At 30.8% G+C, this 21,238-nt stretch overlaps 2 protein-coding genes across 3 annotated transcripts; one reads left to right on the forward strand and one right to left on the reverse strand.

The window, feature by feature from the left end:
• Positions 1-2,463: 2,463 nt before the first annotated feature.
• On the reverse strand, positions 2,464-3,988 carry LOC101258376 (chlorophyllase-2). Its single transcript, XM_004240993.5, has 2 exons — positions 3,567-3,988; positions 2,464-3,246 (listed from the first exon to the last, which is right to left on the reverse strand). The coding sequence occupies exons 1-2, from the start codon at positions 3,825-3,827 to the stop codon at positions 2,569-2,571; spliced, it is 939 nt and encodes a 312-aa protein (XP_004241041.1). The 5' UTR covers positions 3,828-3,988; the 3' UTR covers positions 2,464-2,568.
• An 11,722-nt stretch (positions 3,989-15,710) lies between these two features.
• On the forward strand, positions 15,711-20,896 carry 5PT3 (inositol-1,4,5-triphosphate-5-phosphatase). Of its 2 annotated transcripts, NM_001246843.2 has the most exons (12): positions 15,711-15,846; positions 15,963-16,041; positions 16,751-16,816; positions 16,930-17,014; positions 17,116-17,220; positions 17,348-18,092; positions 18,188-18,381; positions 18,573-18,681; positions 18,792-18,940; positions 19,079-19,354; positions 19,764-19,841; positions 20,301-20,896. In NM_001246843.2, exons 1-10 carry the CDS (start codon positions 15,817-15,819, stop codon positions 19,296-19,298), a joined length of 1,782 nt encoding a protein of 593 aa, NP_001233772.1. In that variant the 5' UTR covers positions 15,711-15,816; the 3' UTR covers positions 19,299-19,354; positions 19,764-19,841; positions 20,301-20,896. The 2 variants fall into 2 exon arrangements, with proteins under 2 accessions (NP_001233772.1, XP_025887066.1); XM_026031281.2 differs by lacking the exons at positions 15,711-15,846; positions 15,963-16,041 and adding an exon at positions 16,456-16,578.
• The last annotated feature ends 342 nt before the right edge of the window (positions 20,897-21,238 follow it).

The following is a 21,238-nucleotide window of genomic DNA, read 5'->3' on the forward strand; positions in this document are numbered from 1 at the left end:
TTTTACAAATCACTTTTAACAAATTAAGAAAAGATAATTATTTTTTCTTATAATACATGTAATATAGTAATTAAAATCCTTGTATCAACCACTATTTCTTAATAAATGTGTAAAATTTAAAATGAACAAGTAAATATAAACGGAGAAAGAAAGAAGAATGCGTGTTCAATGTATAAACAGGATTTAATAAGAACATATAAAAGAAACTATAAAAAATTATTAATAGGTCTTGCAAATATTTAAATCATTTTCATTGAAGGTGCATGTAACGTATGCATAATAATCTCACGACAAAATAATCTCTTTCAATATTTTTTTAAACCAAAAAAGTGTTTGTACTTGCGAAGTAAAGTAGAAATTCACAGAATAAGTAGCTAGTGCCAGAATTATTAAGAAGATTTTGAATAGTGGAAAGAAAAGATTATGAGACGGAGAATTAAATTTTCACCAGTAAAATTGTATAAATTACGAAGAGAAGTGTATTTTTCTCAGAAAAACAGAGGAAACAAATCTAAAAATTTACAAATTATTTTTTTTACAATAAAAAAATCTAATTAAATTTACTCCAATTATATGTATAACTTGTCAAGGCATGAAGAGTTTGTTACCACACTTGCACCTCCAAGCTTGAGGGTAGTACTCTAAAGTAAAAGTAAAACCGGGGTGAACCGAGACTCGAACCGGTTTACATGGCGAACAACGTCCGCACTTGAATCTACACGTTGGGGGCGATGAACCCGGTCCACTGAGTTTTTGCTGCTGTTCTGCTTCACAAAAAAAAAACAACAAACTAAATACAGTTAGTTAATCAGAACCCAATAGAATTTCTAAGAAATAAAAGCAAAATGGAACTCACTAGTTGGGTTAATTAAGGGTAAAGCTGAAATAAATCGTAGTAACGAAGAAATCAGCAGAAGAAATGTGAAAATCGCAAAAGGTTTATGGCGGTAGCGTAATACGTTCATGGCCAAATTAATCGGAGCTTAAATAATAAGAAAAGTTAACATGGAGAAAGTATGGGAATTAGAGGGCAGAGGTGTCCGTCCAGGTTGTTGTAAGCTCTATTATTTAAAGTGTTTTGCGTCTACGTCGAAACCCCGACATTTGGCATTAATTATATTATATTAAAATTGTATATATGTTAGGACAGTATTTGAATTTAAAAAAGAAATAATTAAAAGTAATGAAATTATTGTTTTTGGTAGGGTATGTAAATGCTAAAATGCTAGTATTAATTACATTTGTATTAATTATATTGAAATTATTTCTTATATAATATTTAGTTGAATGCATTAGAAAATATTTCTTTTTAAAATTATCTTTTACACATATAATAAATTTAATGAAAAACTCTTTTAAAAGATAATTATGTCTTTAATTATACTGATACATTAGTAAAACTCGTTATATTATCAATACCATAAATTTTTACGTATTAATAGAAAATACCTTAATGCTAAATAGATTATATTACTAATATGAATAGTTAGACAATAGGTTTGAAAATTATGCCAAATAAAATATTTATAGTATACGAAACTAATATATGTATTATATTTACTATGCACCCTGTGAAAAGATCATGAAGATAATTTCTATTTCTATTTTGATAGGGACAGACCACAGACATCAATTGTAGTTATTAAAAACCTAAATTAATAAAAGGTGTAGTCACTCAGTCTGGCTATTCCAATTTCACACACAATAATATGTATAGTCTATAGTCTATCATTTCGAATTATTTTAATATAGGGAATTAGTAACTTTTAGAAAAAGTAAAAGTAAAGGAAATGACTCGAATTGATGTTCGATTCGTTTATATCTTTATGTAGTTACTGCAGGTTACTTTAGAGCATATTTTTTTTAATTAAAGTTGACGGTGAATTTTGACTTCGACACTCTCAATTCAGAGGGTAAAAAAATAATACTAGTATAATATGAGGAAATTTTTGGAGATGTAGATATATGATTTTGGATTTTAAAATTTAAAAAGTTATTGGACTGTTATTAAATTACTTATAGGAATTTTTATAAATACAAGTACAGTTTAAAGTTCTTCAAATTCTTGATTCGATAGTATTGGACAACTTTGTTTGTTCCAAATATGGTGAATCGCATTCCCATATGATGAGATTTTTTGTTTGTGGGTCATTTTAGCATACTCTCACTCGATTTTTCAACAGTTGAGAAGACAATTCTAGAAATGAAGTTTTATTGCTACATGAACTATCAAATACTAGATCGGACGAATTCCTTAGCCTACCAAATCATAGAAGCAAAAGTAGTTACTCTGATCCTGATTTGATTAAAAAAAAAATACTTAATAGCGAAGGGTGTATCTGGACCAATATAACATGTGTGAGATTTTTTGTAATAAAGAGTGAAATCATTGGAGGAGTCTTTGCAACTGAGCTCTTAATAGTATCGATTCTATGATTTTAATTTGGCCTCTATGCACTTCAATTTTAGCTGTGCACAAGTAAATATTTAAATTGAATAAATAGACACATATACGGCTATGGTTTGGATACATGCTAGCGAAGGGTACAATATAACCACAACCATAGCTTAGACAAGAAAATCAATATCTTGGAGCTCTACAGGCAGTGCAACATGGCCATCTCTAATAGCTATCAAGTGGCTGGAATTACCTTCCAAATAAGCTTCCAAAAATGCAACCAAAACCCCTCCAACAAATCTCCTCATGGGCTCTCTAGATTTCCCTTTCTTGCACAAACAATAAGTAGCCTTGCCTCGAATCCCTTTGGTCTCCTCATCTAACATATCATTATGTCCATAATCCTTTGCAACAAAGTAACAAGCTGGCTTGCAACATTCGTTGTAGAAATCGCGATGATTCACCCCTTTAGGAGCACAAGCAGGGAACAGAGGATTCTTTTTAACTTCTCCCAAACCCGAGCCAATTACCATCACAGGCATATCAAGATTAATGAAGGAACGCGGAACGTAGGTGAGAACTGATGGCGGAGTTTGCTTTCCTTTCTCCATTCCATCCACAGGATCAACACCGATCAACGCTGAAAATTTCAGGTCACTAGCAAGTCTACCAAGAGCTAGCGAAAATGCAACTTTTCCCCCACGGCTATGGCCTGCTAGTCCAAGTTTCGTCAAGTTTGGCTCAACATCAGGTGGAAGGTGATGCTGCAATCCTTCAGATAACCAATGGGTGACTTCAGCTGTCGATTTGATATCCTCGGTTGCATCTGCTCCTTCCACTAAATATAACTAAAATGAAAATTGTTCATTAGCAAACCCGTACCCAGACTAGCAGTAGTTAGAACCAACTAATTTCACAATCCAAAAGCTGTTAATGATAGTTATAGAAATAACGTTCATAGGAATAACGCACAAGTACCCTGTTATATTAGACTAGGATCAATATTTCAGACACACACGTTAACTAAATTGAGATTTTGTACAATTTTTTATTTATCGTGGCAACCTCCGGTGAGATGTTTGGATGCCAGGTAAATTAAAAATGTGTACAAAACTATCAATTTCTTGGAGCACAATAAAGCGAAAAAAAAACAGAGAGAGGAAGAAACCTGAGGAGCAACAACAATGAAGCCATGAGAAGAGAGATGTTGAATAAGTTGTGAATAGAAAGAATTGTAAAGAAGATAGCCATGGAGAAATATCAATACTGGGAAGTTTCCTGCTTCTGATGGGGTCCCAATTAACAGAGATTTTGGAGGAGAATTGTGTTTGCTACATGTTTGTGGCTCGATTTTCAATAGCTTAGTCTTGTAATTTCCAATATCAAAAACAGTAGAACAAGTAACAGAGGAAGTACTAGTTATCACCATTTTTGATGGTTCTTCTTTTACTCTGTTGATTTACACATCGATTTTTTCCTACTTTTGCTTTTGCTTTAAGATAGGGGTCAGTTTTGTGGTCCTCATAGACCCACCTTACTGTGTGTTTTAGTGTTTGATTGATGACTTGGGGACTTAGGCAATGGGAAAGCAAGAAAGTAACTAGAATCTGCTTAGATATTTTTTGGCATGGTAAAATGTCACCATTATTTGGTGTCTGATATTCATAATTAGTTGTAATGCAAAAGTTAGCAAAATAAACCTTGAAAGATTATGAGTAAGAAGATAAATGAGAAACACATCAAAATATACAAAGATTTAACGTGGTTCAGTCAATTGACTTACATTCACAAAAAATATGAATAATTCATTATAAATATAAGAGTATATCATATTGAGAGAAATAACCTCAATCAATTCACTCGGAATACAAAGAGGTTCACGCAAGTGATAACACATGTCATTTGTGCCCCACGAATTATGTTCCTAACCAAAACAACCAAAATCGTAGGACTATATTGTGAATGCGGGGAATAAACTAATATTTATAGATTCTTAAACCTTTTCTTACAAGAAAATAATTAGCCAATCCAAATTATTTTTCTAAACAAAAAACTACTTATGATAAGAAACTCAGAGTAAATAATATCCAACATATTGAATCTTGGCTAATTTGATTTCACATTGTGTGCGACCCATTTAAAGAGAAATGCTTCCTATCAAATATTTTTTTACATATTTTGAGTTTGAACACAAATCTTCTAATTAATAAAGAATCAACTTTATCTACTACGTCACATTTTCTAGTTATTTCTTCTTGAACCGTATGCATTAATTAGAATGAGTAGTGATTAACTAATGAGGAATTCCATGTCTTCCCATATATTCGAGAAGGAGCAAGTATGCTCAACACTAATTAAAATGAGTTATTTTTACCTACCGTTCTATTTTTAGCTTGAAAATATTTTGTTTTGGTTCAATAGGCCTTAAACTAGCAAAGTAGCTCAAAAATATCTCTGTTACAAATGGATGTTGCAAAATAGGATAAGGAGATATTCTCCATTTTGCTTTTTAAACTATTTAAATAGAACAATTTGTTCGATAGTCATTTTGTATAATTCAGAGATATATTTGTTAAAAACACACTATAAAATTATACTACAAATGATGTGAAAAATTATTTCAATAAATTGAGTTGATTCAAAATTTATTATTAAGTAAAATTACTAGAAAAATAGACTCGTCAACTCAATACACAATGTCTTGAATTAATCTATGATCAAGGGTAACCTATGAATTCTCCCATTCTCCAAAAGCACAATAGTCTCCTCTCCTCAAATTAACCTAAATTTAATTTAAGCCCTCAAAAGCTATAACAATAACATAACTCAATAAATCCCAATGAACATTCAACTAACATAAACACATTATATTTCATTCAAACAATAATATTCTCACTTTATTGTATCGTACAAAAAAAATATATATATATCAAAAAGAAAAATGGGATCGAACAAGGTCATTGCTGTGTTGTTCATCGTTATGGTGACAATGTTTGCATCTTCAAATGTAAATGTTGTTGAGGCACAACAAGAACTTGCATATAAAGAGTGCTATGAAAATGGCATGAAACTTGGTGCGACCGAAGAAAGTGTCAAAAGAGAATGCAGAAATATCGTTAGGGACCATGATATTAAAACCTAAAACACATTAAAGAAGTGATATTTTTCACTTCTTTATCTTTTTTGGCTATGATTTTTTCATTGGCTTTAATATATGTTGTTTGACAACCCAAAAAAATAAATATGTAACATAAAGAATAAATAAAAATTAAAAATTTCAGTTATATTTTCCCTTCTTCAGGATTTTCTTTTTCACGGATACGATCTCAGGATTGAATTATCAGCCCTTAGTGCTATTTTACGAGTACGTCCGTTTTCTCGAAAATAAAAGTGACCGTCCGGCAGTTCTATTTAAATTTTCAATTTTCGAAATTACGTACCATACAAATTTTTAATTTTTCGATTATTCTGAATTTTCATTTTGAGCCTATAGTATAGTTTGGCACTTGGGCTACTTTTTCTGGTGTTTTAAGCCGGTGGAGAGTTAGAATCGATAGCTATTAATAATAATAATAATAATAAATTAAAACAGACTAAAAAAAATCACAATCAAATTGAAATGAGGCACAATATATATATAATTACCAAAAAATATGGTGCAGTGGAAAAATTTATGCATTACTTAATTACAAGTTTCAATTCCGAGTCATAGCTTTAAAAAAAAAAGAAAAAACTTGATAGAATGTGTCATCCCATCAGTGCCATGAAAAATAAAAAGGAAAGTAGTATATATTTTACATATATAAAAACTATAATATGGTTGTTAAATATACGGCCATATAATTTCAATTGACATTTAGTTGCCAAAATGTGTTCTTTTTTAAAAAAAATCAATATATATATATATATATTAGATGCATCAATATGGCTTAGGCATGTTGGGCCGGCTTGGCTTAATCCGAGATTCAATAGGGCTGGATTATGATTTTTAAAGCCCATTTGATAGAAGAATTTTTTAGCTCGACCTGAATAAACCTGCTGATTTGAGGAGCTAGAGAAATATCGGTAGGACCGTCCCGTGGGCTAATAAACATTAATTTTAAAATATAATATATTATTAAAATTTAAAATTAAAGAGAATTCAAACTCAAAACAATTAGGTTAATATTTCTATTTTGATATTTATAATTTTACTTGAAAAAAATCTTAATAAATATTATAAAAATAATTTTATTGTGAATTCGATTATAATGTAGTAACATAAGGTCATGTAATATTTTTTTGTCGATATTTATGATAATAATTTTAAATTATAATTTATAATTTATAATTTAATTTAATAATTATAAATAGAATATAATTTTTAAATAAACTGGGCTGGCCCGGCAAACCTGTAGCCCACGTACTTGTGTGTTGGACTGGCCTTTTTTGACCCACACCAAAAATGGCCTAGCCCGACCTGACCTGTAAAATTTAGAAGCTTGTATGGGTTAGCCCGGATGGAGTGGACTAGCCCATATTGGGAGCTCTAATATAATTTTTTGCTTCCATTTCAATTTGATTGTGATTTTACCTTTTTTTTTAATCCGTTTCAATTTCTTTTTGGTAACTACTGATTCTAATTAATTTTCCACTGTTTAAAAAAAAAATAGTAGCCGCCCAACTACAGACTCAAAATGAAAATTTAATATAATCAAATTGATAAATCCGAAGTAAACTCCAAGTTTGAATCAACTTTGTTAGATTTGTATGGTACGTACTCTCGAAAATTGAAAAATCAAATCGAACTGCAGGACGATCACTTCTATTTTCGAGCAAATGGACGTACTCATAAAATAGAACTAAAGGCTCATAATTCAATCCTTGAGATCGAATTCGTGAGAAAAAAAATAAATCTTAGAAGAAGAGAAAATATAACTGCAATTTTTAATTTTCATTTATTCTTCATGTTACATTTTTTTTTTTTGGTTGTCAAACAACATATATAAAAGCCAATGACAAAAGCATAGCGAAAAAGATTAGAAAATGAAAAATATCACTTCCTTAATGTGTTCTAGACATTCATATTATGGTCCTTGACGATATTTCTGCATTCTCTTTTGACACTTTCTTCAGTCGCACCAAGCTTCATGCCATTTTCATAGCACTCTTTATATGCAAGTTCTTGTTGTGCCTCAACAACATTTACATTTGAAGATGCAAACATTGTCACCATAACGACGAACAACACAGCAATAACCTTATTGGATCCCATTTTTCTTTTTGATAATTTTTTTTTTGTGCGACACAATTAAGTGAGAATATTATTGTTTGAATTAAATATAATGTGTTTATGTTAGTTTGAATGTTCATTGGCATTTATAGAGTTATGTAATCGTTATAGCCTTTGAGGCTTTAATTAATTTTAGGTTTAATTTGTGGAGAGGAGACGATTGTGCTTATTGAGAATGGGTTTATTCATAGGTTATCTTTAATTATTGGTTTAATCGAGGCATGATTGTGTATCGATTTAATTAGACCGTTCATTTATTTTATTGGAAATTTTACTTATGAAGGGATTATACTAATTTAAAGTTTTTTGAACAATCTTATTATGATATTAAAAAGAAACTTTATGAGGTGCGTCAAGTAGGACACACATTGATGGTCTTAAAAAGGCAATAACAAGCTAATTCTTTATACAAATATTAATTGATAAACTTAGATAATTATTTTAAAATATAGAAAAACTTAATTTGTAATATAATTAGAAATATTTGTTTAATTAGATAGTTATTTCAAAAAATAGGTAACTAACACGTATTGAATTCAGCATATTATAAAGCCCTTCATAGTAACATTTTTCTTCTGATAATAAGATAAACATTGTGGAGCACGATATAATAATAGAAGTCCATTAATGATGCGTCGTACTTCGAAAATAAATAATTAAATATGCAAAGCAATGAATTAGGTCATGACATATTTTGGTAAATCTTAATCTTAATTCTGTTTAAAACTTGAATATACATGTAAAATTAAAAAATAAAAAAAAAGTTCAATAATCTAGTATGAGTTTGAATCATTATTATAAAATCATAGTCAATTTGTTTTTAAGTTTCATATTATATGTTATTACAAGGAAATCGATTCTATGTGGTCTGTTTTTAGTCTTATATTGGTTTAAAATTTGAATAAACATGTAGAATAAGAAAATTTCAAAAGTTTAATAATCTAATACGAGATTAGATCTTTATTATAAAATCATAGGCAACATGTTGTAAATTTCATATTATATGTAATATGTGGTTCTAATTAATTACGGAGGAATCGATCTATTTTATGTAGACTGTCATAGTCTTATATCTATTTAAAATTTGAATATACATGCAACATAAAAAAATTTCAAATTGCAATAATCTGGAACGGAATTGAATCTTTAATATATAATTACAAACATCTTTTAGGTTTCGTATTATATGTGGTCCTAATTAATTAAGAAAAAATCTATTCCATTAGTATATGTTTCATGTAATTTGACTAATAGATATAACTTCAAAGGATCTTGAAACCTGATTAATTCTAGAAGCTCTACCAAGAAGTCAATGGACAAATAAGGTCTTGATTAAATTTGACAATTAATGAAGATATCCACCTAACATTAATATATAATCACGACATTTAGTGACACTAACTTTATTTTTGTCGTAAAAATATTTAGTGATAATTAAATTTATGCAATTACATTCAAAATCACTCACGGAATCTTTAACGATGTTTATATAAAGTGTTGTTATATATTTTCATATGAATAATTGTCCCAAAATCATTTATGTAGTTATTATATCAATTGATATTTAAATTATTAATGGATAACATCTAAGACTTTTTTTCCCCAAGTCTTAATGATATATCATATGATGGGACCTATTGGATTCATCATTCATGGTGTTTGAAGCTACACTTGGCTGGTAAAGTGTTCTAATTAACTTTCAATGTTAGGTTTCCATCTTATTTGTCTGTGACAAATATTTATGGCTTATGGGTCCTGATATAGCCACTTCATTCCTCTGTCAACTCAATCAATTAAATCAAATTTTTGGTTAAATAAACTTTAGTATATAGTTTGTCCTAGTTGATTCGTAACTTAAAGTCCATTAATTTAGGACATGTATGATACAATTTTAATTTTTTTTCTTTCCAGTCTAGTTTGGGTTGCACTAGAGTTCAACTATAAGTCCATCTTTATTTACCTTGCTAACGGATGAATTGGCACGACATATATATTCGACGAGGGATACCATGATGTATGTTATTCCCTAATGACATAATATTAATTAACGAGATATGTGAGGAAGTCATTGATATACCAGGAGTTTGGAGACACGATCATAGAGTTAAAGGTCTTGGGTTGAAAATGACAAGACATAGCACGTGAAGTGCAAGTTTAGTGACGCATTACATGCATAATATAGATGTGGAATGAGGATTGGTACATAGGTAATTCCAAAGAGAGAAAACTTCAAGTATCTCGAGTTATTAAATATTCAAGAAAATAGAGAGATTGACGATGATATCAAATATTGTATTAGAATGAGATGGATGAAGTAGAGGCTCACACAATATTTAATGGGATAGAAACATGCCATGAAGACTTAGATTAGATGTTTGTAGTAAACCATTACTTGACCAGATATAAGATTCACAAGTTTAAAATATGAATGTAATGAAAATGAGGATGTTCATATGAATGTTTGAGCACACTAGGAGAAATAAATTAAAAAACAAATATATTCAGGATAAGGTGTGAGTGACTTCAATGGCAGACAAGATGTATAAAGTGAGACTGTAATGATTTAGACATGTAAAAAGTAGGAGTACGTATGCCCAAGTGAAGACCAGGTATGAGAGATTCATAGTGATTTTCAAAAGTTTTTAACAAAAAAAGCAAAAATAATCCGTCTAAGTAGAAACAGAGGCAGATCAAGATAATTTAAGTATAAAAATCATAAAATAATGATAATTTGTGAATTAAGTATAGTTTAAATACAAAATTCATAAAATAATAATAATATATGAATTAAGTTTTACTCATTAATTCTAAGTTTAAATGAAATGTGTTGTCACTTTGACACATTTTCTATTTGTTTTAGGAGCGTGAAAGTATACACACACCAACAAATACGGAGTCTTGAGAGTTTATAACCCAAAGGTAACGAAAAGTCAAATTCAAGCCATGATTTAGCTAACGGTTGGTCTTAAGTTTTCAAATATTTTTGACGAATTATATTTGTATAAAACTTTTTTTGTGAAGTTTTACCATATATTTAGACTCAATTTTTTCTAAAAAATATTTGATTATTTACAAAAATATGATTTATATCTATAAGTCTTAAAAAATTATTTAGAATATCCATAAATTTATTATCATTTTATAATGAGTATGTTCTGTTGAAAAAAAACCTTATCCATCCGAGCTAATCCATGCAGACTTTGACATTTTACGGGTCAGGACGAGTTAGCTCATTTTTTATATGGGCCAGAAAACGATCGGTCCAAACAACAAGTACGTGGGCTACAGGTTTGCCGGGCCAACCCACTTTTTAAAAAATTATATTTTTTAATAATTATTAAATTAAATTATAAATTATAATAAAAAATTATTATCATAAATATTGACAAAGCAATATTACATGATGTTAATGTTACTACTTGTTAATCAAATCCACAAATAAAAATATATTTATAATATTAATTAAGTTTTTTTCTAGTAAAATAATAAATATCTAAATAGAAATTCTAACTAATTGATTTGAATTTGGACTCTCTTTAATTTTAAAATTATATTATATCTTTTAATTAATTTTTGTTGGTCCACGGCCCGACCCTACCCATATTTTTCAAGCCTACGAATCAACAGACTTTTTCAGGCAAGGCTAAAAAGTCATTTTCTTAAATGGGCTCCAAAATTCTTAGCCCAACCTTATTAAATCCTGGTTAGGCCAGACCGGCCCAACGGACCTAGCCCTATTCACAACTCTAGTTTGGATCATTTTTTTTTTCAAAAATATTTGACTATTTCAAAAAATATGATTTATACCTACAAGTTCTACAAAAATTATTAGAAATATACATATGTTTATGATCAATTTATAATGAGTATGTTCCGTTTAAAAATAACCTTATTATATAATTGATAACAATCAACAATAACAAAATAACAATATAGTCAAAACAATACAATAATTACATATTCAAACTTGTCACTGATTCAACTATAGTTAAATTCATAAAATACAAATTGTTCAATATTCTCAATTTTATCGCTCAAATTAGATTTCAAATTTTTTCGGAGGATGTAGTAACAAATATTAGATGAAATTAATAAAATATTTTTAAAAAAATTAAACATACAAGTTTGGATAATTTTTGAATTTTTTAAAATTCCCAAACATTAAAACTTGGCTCAAGTACTGATTTTTTCTAGTATTCAAGAATCTGAAATACTTCGCCGCCAAGGTATATGATCAAACACCACTTCTCAAGATTTTTCCAAATATTTTTGGGCCAAACTTTCCAGATATGAAGTTAAGATAAAAATATATAGGGTATTTAATCTTCAAATTATGCATCTACCGCTTCATTTATTTATTATGAGAACAAAATACAGAATTCAACTATGTGATGCGAGACAACTCGTTCTTCTTCCTTACTATAACAAGGAAAATAGTACGCAAGTGAAATGAAATTTCCTTTTAATTATATTATAATGTCATTCCATATTAAAACTACGATTAAATTTGACGATTGATAATTAATTCGTAAGTAAGGAAGCTCCAAATCCACAAGATTTTCCAAGTCAAATACTCTAGTACAATTGCATACATCACCCCACAAATATTAGAGTGCGGAGCTAAAAGGGTAAAAAAAATTGTCAAAAATTTCAAAAGGGCACATCAATTTTTTAAAAAACCAAAACGGTAAAATCGCTCACGATGCAGCGACTTTTGCCTTTTGAAAAAGCGAAATCGCTGCAATTTCTTAAATTTGCTTTTTTTTTAAAAAAAATTTAAATATATCGCTCCACGCGGAGCGATTTTCAAAATAATAATAAAAAAATTACTTTTGTTATAAGTCGCTGCAGAAGCAGCGACTTCCATTAAGTTTTTTAATTTTTTTCTTTATTTAAAAAAAAATTGATTCAATTTTTTTAAAAAATAAAAATCATTGACAACGATTTTTAATTAGTTTTTTTAAAAAAAAATCAAATCGTTGTAAAGCAGCGATTTACACTTAATTTATATTTTTTTTAAAAAAAATTAGTTAAATCGCTGCAAAAAAAATTAGCCGATTAAATTAAGTTTTCAAAAAAAAAATTGAATTCATAATTAACACATTTTTTGGGACTGATCTTTATATGTGTTTATAAAATGAATTCTTAATTAACACATTTTTTGCTTTACACTTAAATTTTTATTTTTTTTGAAAATTTAATTTAATCGGCTAATTTTTTTTACAGCGATTTAATTCAATTTTCAAAAAAAAATAATTATAAATTAAGTGTAAATAGTTGCCTTTACAGCGATTTGATTTTTTAAAAAAAAAACTAATTAAAAATCGCTGACAATGATTTTTTTTTTAAACAAAAATTTGAATCAAATTTTTTTTAAAAAAATAAAGCAAAAAATAAAAAAATTAGTGCAAGTCGCTGCAGAAGCAGCGACTTATAAAACAAATTTTATTTTATTTTTTTGAAAATCGCTCGGTGTGGAGCGATTTATTTAATTTTATTTATTTTTTTTAAAAAAAGCAAGTTTAAGAAATCGCTGCTATTGCAGCGATTTCGCTTTTTTCAGAAGGTAAAAATCGCTACACGGTGAGCGATTTTACCGTTTTAGTTTTTTTTAAAAATTAATATGTCCTTTTGGAATTTTTGATAATTTTTTTTACCCTTTTAACTCCGCACTCACAAATATTAGCTTCTTGTATGAGAAGGATATACATGGACCCCAATAACCTAAATTGAGACAACTACGTACTCTTTCTCAATGGGACATTAGCTATTCTCAACCTCAAATTATTCAATCACACACATATTTTGTATTGCATTAAAGAGTAACAATAACACTACACCAACTCAACAAAGCATATCTGTCGTATTAATTAAATGCATGACGTTTGTTAAAGTTTCTCCATGCTTATATTTTTCAGTTTTTATATAATTATTATGTCTAGTGACTACATTGATTAGATTAATAGACAAGAAATTATTATTACATTTTAGTCCCTTTTGGTTAATTAGATTTGGATATATTTATTGCATCATACTTGATCATGTATTAATTGTTGACATGAAGAGGTGGATATATACCCTACAAAACAATATGATTAGATTATTAAAGTTGCATATTGTTTATTTCACCGTGCATGCCGCATGGTTCAACCTCATCATAAAACTTAATTAGTTCCTCTTTTACTTTTCTTCTTACAATATTCACAACCCGTGCTCTCATCTTTTTTAATCTCCTAATTGATATATTTCGTAGAGATTTGACTAAATTTAAATAATGTTATTGATTAAAAAAAAATTCTCTCACTGATTGAAATTTGAAATATCTAATTAACAAATTGAAGAATCTCGATTATTCTACCACAAAGTCATATTGATAGATCATCTTCTTTGTGAAAGGTAAACAAGGAGAACAATCGACAATACCTTTCTCTAAACCATTCCTTGCACAACATATTAAAAAGAGTCTAATGCAAAAGAAAGTCCAAAAGTAAGAGGCTATTAAAAAAATTAAAATATGGGTAAGAATAACGTATGATATAAAAGAAATATATTAATAAGAGTTGTGGCAGTGGTTTGAGCTTGAGATTTTATGTTGGAGGTCTCAAGTTCGAAATTTCTTATCAGCGAAAGCAAGGAATTTGCCGGGTCTGGGTCGAGCTCGTCACACCAGATTTGCCTTGTGTGGGTTACCTCTCCTATGTGATTTGCGAGCTATTGCATAGAAACGGAGATTTTACCCAATTTGCACTCAAAGGGTAACGACTCCCAATTTCCTTTGTCATAAAAAAAAAAAAAAAGAATTGTGACAGAATGGATAAGATTTCTTCAATTCTAATCAGAGATCATGTTCGATCCTTAGACCTGAAGATATAAAGCAATAGTTCTGTTGAAACACATTTTTCTCTTAAATAAGCTCGATGTTATACAAATCTAAATTAGTTAAAGGTTGTAATATATATTAAAAAAAAGTATGATCTCTTTGAATCTTGGCAGCTGACCAGGTTGTTTCATCGTTTTAACCATCACAATTGTCTTTTTGTCTTTGTCCCTTCTTATTTGGCCATCCAGCCTCATTCTTTTATTTTAACTTTGTTTTATACTGAATATATATATGATTCTCTTAATAATATTTTACGTAATTTGCAACAATATGTTTGTTCATATAGTAAACCTTTAATAACACCATCCATTTTGATGTGACAATCATAACATATATTCTTTTTTAGAATAATTTGATGTTAGAACCATTAACAAATAATATCCTTTTTCTCTTAATCATATGTCTCGAGTTCAAGTTTATGTATAATAATTTATAGATTTTTTCCGAATGAAAAACTACACATCGTGAAATTGAAATGATTCAACTTCAATATAAATATCAAACACCGAAAAAAAAAGCAATCAAGATTGACAACTACTTTCTTTATATTTGATTAGATCTAAAAACATTTAAAAATATGTCATGACATCTTTTTATTGTTAAAAGATTATGTTAAAAAAAATTTAGCATTATTTTTGTATTTAAAATTACTTTCTTTAAAAATAGATTATGAGTAAAAGTGTCACACTAAAATATGAAAGGTGGAAAAAGATATACCCCTTAAGTTTCAATTTACTTATCTCACTTTTTCTTCAATTTATTTTTTTTTAAAAAACAATTCCTTAATTTTATTTTTTTCATACAAATATTTATAAGATTAGACAATGTCTAACATATTTTAAATATTTAAAAAATTTCATAATTTATTTCGAGTCAAAATTTAATTTAATATATTATGAATATTTAAAAAAAATTTTTAACTCCGAGTCAAAGTTAAAATTAGAGAAATAAATGGAGAATAAAACAGTTGGACTTTGCACTTTACTCTGTTATATACATCCATTTTTTCTCTTTCTTCTGCTAAATTAAAAGTGATTGTCTCATTTGCTTAATTTCTTCTCCTATAAAATGAATGCAATGTGTATATTTAATGATTTTTCCAAAAAATAAAGAGTATTGCCTATAAAGTTGCTATCTTTTTATGTTATTTGATTTCATTTACTGATCAAAAATTGAAGTAGAAGAAGAAGAAGAAGGTTTACCAGATTTTGATTTTATTGAGTGATTCTGAATATATAATTCAGAATTTGAAAGAAGAGTGATGCAATGAGGGATGAGTATTCAAAGAGAAGCAAGGTGAATACTCATAGCACAACCCCTTTTCTCCTTTTGCTTTCATTTTTCTTTGGAAAATGCAATTTTTGGGGTTTTGTACTTTGATTTCTGACATTTTTGCCCTTTGATTTCTGAAGCTGTCTTGGTCCAGAAAATTGGTTAGGAAATGGTTCAGTTCAAAGGGAAAAGCTGTAGAATTTGAATCTGTTTATGGAGGTCAGCATCTTATTTTTTCTTAATTAGGTTTATGAATCTGTGTTTTACCCTTTTTCTTTTGAGGGGTTGAAATGTTTATTCTGAATTGGGTTTTTCTTCTGGGGTGACTAAAACTAGTAGATTGTAACTTACAAAATTTAGTCAAATCTTCGTATGGTCACTCCACTGATACGCTAAGAAAGTCGCTTTCTTTGTTGAAGAAAATCGGAATTAAGAGTAAAGACGGCTTTTTTGAGATACTAACTATTAGTTGAGTAACATTCTAAATAGAATATTTTGTTTTATTCTTGTGTTAAAACTTTGCGTGATGGATAATAATTTCTGTCTGCAGCACATGTGTTTGGTGATTAGTGAAGGTTTTGTCTCATATTGAAATTGTATTTATTCACTGTCTTTACCTCCAGTAGAAATTGATGGGTCTCTCCCCTTAAGATTAAGGTAAACATAATCATTCCTAATTTTGTGAAAACTCAGTCGGTGTACTAAGTTCCTGCTACGTGTGAGGTTCGGAGAGGGACTGATCACAACTTCACAAGGGTATTGTATGCAGCCTTACTATGCATTTCTTCAAGAGACGGTCTCCATAGCTCGAACCCATGATTTGTGCAATAGGCTGTTTCCAATTTTTGTGATTTGTTTAAATTGTTGTAAGTTATAGTTTTTTACCAACTCTTCAATTCGGAACTAATGTTGATCTTCTCTTCTTTAGGAAGTTATGAGCGGAGAACAAGCATCTTGGAGTGGGAACATTGCGCAATCAAGAAGACCAAAACAGGTTAGTGGCACGATTAATATTCCAAATCCTTATAATACCCTATGTAGTATTTAAGAGATTCTTCTTACGTGACTTGAGTTAATTCTAGTCTCTTTGCCCTCTCAAATGAGCAGAGAAATCAACCAGGTGTATGGAGCATCTCCCACGGGGGAGTGTTAGTCTTGATCGCCCTAAGATTATAAATGTACAAGATTATAGGTTTGTCTTCTTGATAGATTTTTCAGATTTTGTCTCTTTTTCCTATATAGTTCACTACTCACTACATGAACTTTTTTTCGCTTTATTTCTTATTGCCTCAGACTCTTTGTGTCTACATGGAATGTGGGTGGAGAATCGCCGCTAAGCAATTTGAATCTAGATGAATGGCTTCATTCTTCACCCCCTGCAGATATCTATGTGCTTGGGTATGAGCTTTCAGAGTTGTTTCTCATCTATTCCTTTACAAAATTTTTCATATGCCACAGTTGACTGAAACATTATCTTAGGTGACATTTTACCATGGTTGACTGAAATGTTGTTATTACATTTCAGATTTCAGGAAATTGTTCCTTTGAATGCTGGTAATATCCTGGGAGCCGAAGACAGTGGCCCTGCTAAAAAGTGGATCGCTTTGATCGGGGAGACACTAAACAGCGGTCCTGGTACTAGTGGAGGTTATGGTTGCTACTCTTCTTCTCCTGTTCCAATTGCCGAGTGGAATGCTGACTTTGAGGGGTCAAATAGATACAAAACATCATACTTCTCTCATCGTCGGTCAGTTCAGACACCTCAGTATGGAAGCATGGAAAATGATCCATCAATCTCGCAACTTTGTGTGGATGGACGATACAGTGTTTGTGATCGTGTAATTTTTGGACATAGGTTTAGTGATTTTGATCCTAATAGGGAGCGGAAGCCAAGTGACTTTTCATCTTCTCGCAGACCAAGTGACTATACCTCTTTTCATAGGCCAAGTGATTATTCATCTGGTCATAGGCCTAGTGACTATTCCTGCGGACAAAGGCCAAGTGATGTCTCCAGATGGGGCTCATCAGATGATGAGTATGGACCTGGAGATTCACCTACCGATTCGTTTTCACCTGTAACGAATAGAGGGTATGCTCCTGCGGAAGATGGTTATAGAATGCCCCGAAATTCAACCTACTGTTTAGCAGCAAGTAAACAAATGGTTGGTATTTTTCTCACCGTATGGGTGCGGGGTGATTTGAGGGAACATGTTCGGAATCTGAAAGTATCATGTGTTGGCAGAGGGTTGATGGGGTACCTTAGGAATAAGGTAATTCTAAGTGGAAAAGAGCTTGGTTATGTTTTGTCTAACTTGAGAGATTTCCACATATTGACTTAAATACCATCCCATATTTGGTTTTGCAGGGATCTATTTCAATGAGTATGCAGTTGCATCAAACAAGCTTTTGCTTTGTCTGCACTCACTTAACCTCTGGTCAGAAAGAGGGTGATGAGTTGCGCAGAAATTCTGATGTCATGGAGATCCTAAAGAAGACAAGATTTCCGCAAGTTAGTCGTGTGGATGAAGAGAAGTCACCAGAAACTATTCTTGAGCACGAGTAAGAAGGCTGTTTACTTTCTGGAATAATTTCTATTGCTGTTTCATGTAGTTAACTGAAAAATGAAAATGATGGAAAGGCTTGAGTTTAATATAGTTGCTTACATGTACAACCATGATTAGGTTATAAATTCGTTTCATCTGAGATTATCCAATGCATCCATTTTCTGATGATTTTCCAATTCTCTTCAGCCGGGTTATTTGGCTTGGGGATCTGAACTATCGAATTGCACTCTCTTATCGTTCTGCAAAAGCACTTGTTGAGATGCAAAACTGGAGAGCATTGTTGGGAAATGACCAGGTCTCCTTGCAATTTTGTGTTTTTTCCCCACTTTCATGCTTGAAATTTATTTCACTTAAATAATGTCATAGGGCAATAATCAACTGATCTTGTTTTCTATTTCCTTACAGCTGAGGTTAGAACAGAGACGTGGTCGAGTTTTTGAGGGATGGAAAGAAGGAAAGATATATTTCCCACCAACATATAAATATTCTAGGAATTCAGATAGGTATTCAGTTGATGACATGCAACCAAAGGACAAGCGTAGAACACCTGCATGGTAAGTGATTTTTTTTTTACTACCAAAAAGAACATATATTATCAATCTAAAATCTCTATACGGTTTATCAAAATATCTAGTGGAGGATCAGGATTTATATACAAGTCTAGAATTAATCTGTGCAATCTCCATCTGAAGGTGTGATCGTATTTTGTGGCATGGTGGGGGTCTCCAACAGTTGTCTTATGTCCGTGGGGAGTCTAGATTTTCAGATCATAGACCTGTTTTCAGTATGTTTTTGGCCGAGGTTGAATCAGAACACATTAGATTGAGGAAAGTGAGACGTTCAAGCTCAAGAATTGAGGTGGAGGAGCTCTTGCCTTACTCACATGGTTATACCGAACTATGCTTCTTTTGAAGTAGAAGTGAGGACATAAATCCTCAGTGTCTGGTGTACTCCCCTTTTTTGTCTAGGTACACTTTATCTTTTGACTTCTTTATTTATGTGAATCTTATTTTTGTATATGATCTCTATGGGGTGCAAACTAGGACATGAAGTGCCCAATGAGGAAAGAAAGCTCTGTACTTTTCTCTTTTCTTTCTCCCAAGATTTCTTAATTGGTCTTGCTCAAATTCTGGATAAAGTAGATATCGACATGTACCATTTCCAGGCATGATGTTGTGGTTTGGTCTCTGAGATTCTCAGTAAGATTGCTCTTCAATAGAATATTCTGGCATATGTTTGAACCTGCTCGTGATACTACTATTTCTCAAGTCTCCTAATTAGCCTTGTGCCTCAAAACTCCAAAGTGCTTGTAACCTTTAAATGTTCGTCTAAGTATATTAGTGAGTGGTACTTATCTTATCTCTCTTCCCTCACCAGATTCGGGCAGGCGTTGCTTTGGAAAACTCAACCACAAAGGGATACTGGGGACCATCCATATCCCACAAATTGAAAAAGGTTATTCCTTCTCTGTCCTTAAGATAGACTTGAACTGTACATTCTTTTCCCTTGCAAGTTAACACTTCATTAGTAGCAAAATATTGATGTTCCATAGTGTTGTCATCTTTCCTTCATTTTGTTAGGTAATTATGATGTACTTCAGCATTATTTGTAAACATAGGTTATCTGCCTGTTAATATCATGGGCTGATCAAAGAGGATTTATCCAAACCCCCTTCAGAAAATAACTCTGTATATAGGAACAAAATTTTGTTTTGTGTATCTATATTAGATGTTGAATCCCCCCAACACAAACCAAAAGCTCAGTTCAGTGATAAAGGGGGTTCAAATTCTCTGACTTTCGTGCTAGCCATAGTTTCTAATGGCTTTTTAGCTCTTCGTGTGTTTTGTTTCTTTATTTTGTTTTGAATCCCTTTGGCAACTCACGCCACTGAAGTAACTGTCCGCTTTATTACAGAATCTTCGAGCTTGGTGGCTTTGGTGAGATTATGGCCAGCCATGCAAGAGAGCACGGTGTGTCAACACAGTTGATGTCTGAGCTGTGGCTACGAGTCTGCTTTTGGTATCTCAGTTATGGAAGATCAAGTTGTTGTAGGTCCTTGAGAAGGTGAAGTTAACTACAGTCAACAGAACAAACTGTCTTTGGGACTCTTTTCCCCTTGAGCATTGGAAGCTGAAGCTAATGCCTCGCCACGATACTAATTAGCTTCTTCTTGTTTGGTCAATTTTTAACAAGATGAGCTCGAGCTACGGTTAAATAGGACTACCAAGAGAGAAAATGACAGTTCAATTTGTTTTAGACCAAAGATTCAACGGCATAAAGAGAACCAGACATGGTGGAAAGTTATCATGTTTGATTATCTGGTGTGTACTCTATTACAAACTTCAGAGGAACACAAAAACACAAACTAAGAAAACAAAGAACAGATTGTTATACCTCATTTTAACTTGAGGTTCGTACTGTGTACAACATATTGGTGAATCTTGATTCTATTTTAAAGAATCGCCACCTAATTATGTTAAAAGGTGAATTAGGACATCTATTTTACTAAATTACTAACTTTATATGATTCTACGTAAGGGTTCTAATTTATTTTGAAGGGAAGGTATAAGACATCTTTTAAGATCCGTTTAAAATAGTTGACCGGTCAAATTTAGGTTGATTAATTTTAAAAAGAGATCGGTGCTAAAAGAATTTGTGAAGTCAAATTGGAAAACATTTTAACATTTATGTACACTCTTGAACTACAAAAATTTTCAAAAATACACGCACATTTTAATTAACAAAAGAGTACAGAATTTAAATTAGTACTCACGACCAAAAGTAAGCTTCACAAGAATATTTGCCGTCATGACTTTTAATAATATAGCACTTAGTTTCTAACCATATATATA

Source organism: Solanum lycopersicum, chromosome 6 (genome assembly GCF_036512215.1).
Source record: "Solanum lycopersicum chromosome 6, SLM_r2.1".
In the NCBI taxonomy this organism is placed as follows: Eukaryota; Viridiplantae; Streptophyta; class Magnoliopsida; order Solanales; family Solanaceae; genus Solanum; species Solanum lycopersicum.

Coding starts and splice junctions, on each gene's coding strand:
- LOC101258376 (XM_004240993.5), bottom strand. CDS start 3,827: ATGGTGATAACTAGTACTTCCTCTGTTACTTGTTCTACTGTTTTTGAT. Junction 3,247..3,566: donor TCATTGTTGTTGCTCCTCAG/GTTTCTTCCTCT, acceptor TTTTCATTTTAG/TTATATTTAGTGGAAGGAGC.
- 5PT3 (NM_001246843.2), top strand. CDS start 15,817: ATGAGGGATGAGTATTCAAAGAGAAGCAAG. Junction 18,093..18,187: donor TGGGGTACCTTAGGAATAAG/GTAATTCTAAGT, acceptor TTGGTTTTGCAG/GGATCTATTTCAATGAGTAT. Junction 18,682..18,791: donor CATTGTTGGGAAATGACCAG/GTCTCCTTGCAA, acceptor ATTTCCTTACAG/CTGAGGTTAGAACAGAGACG.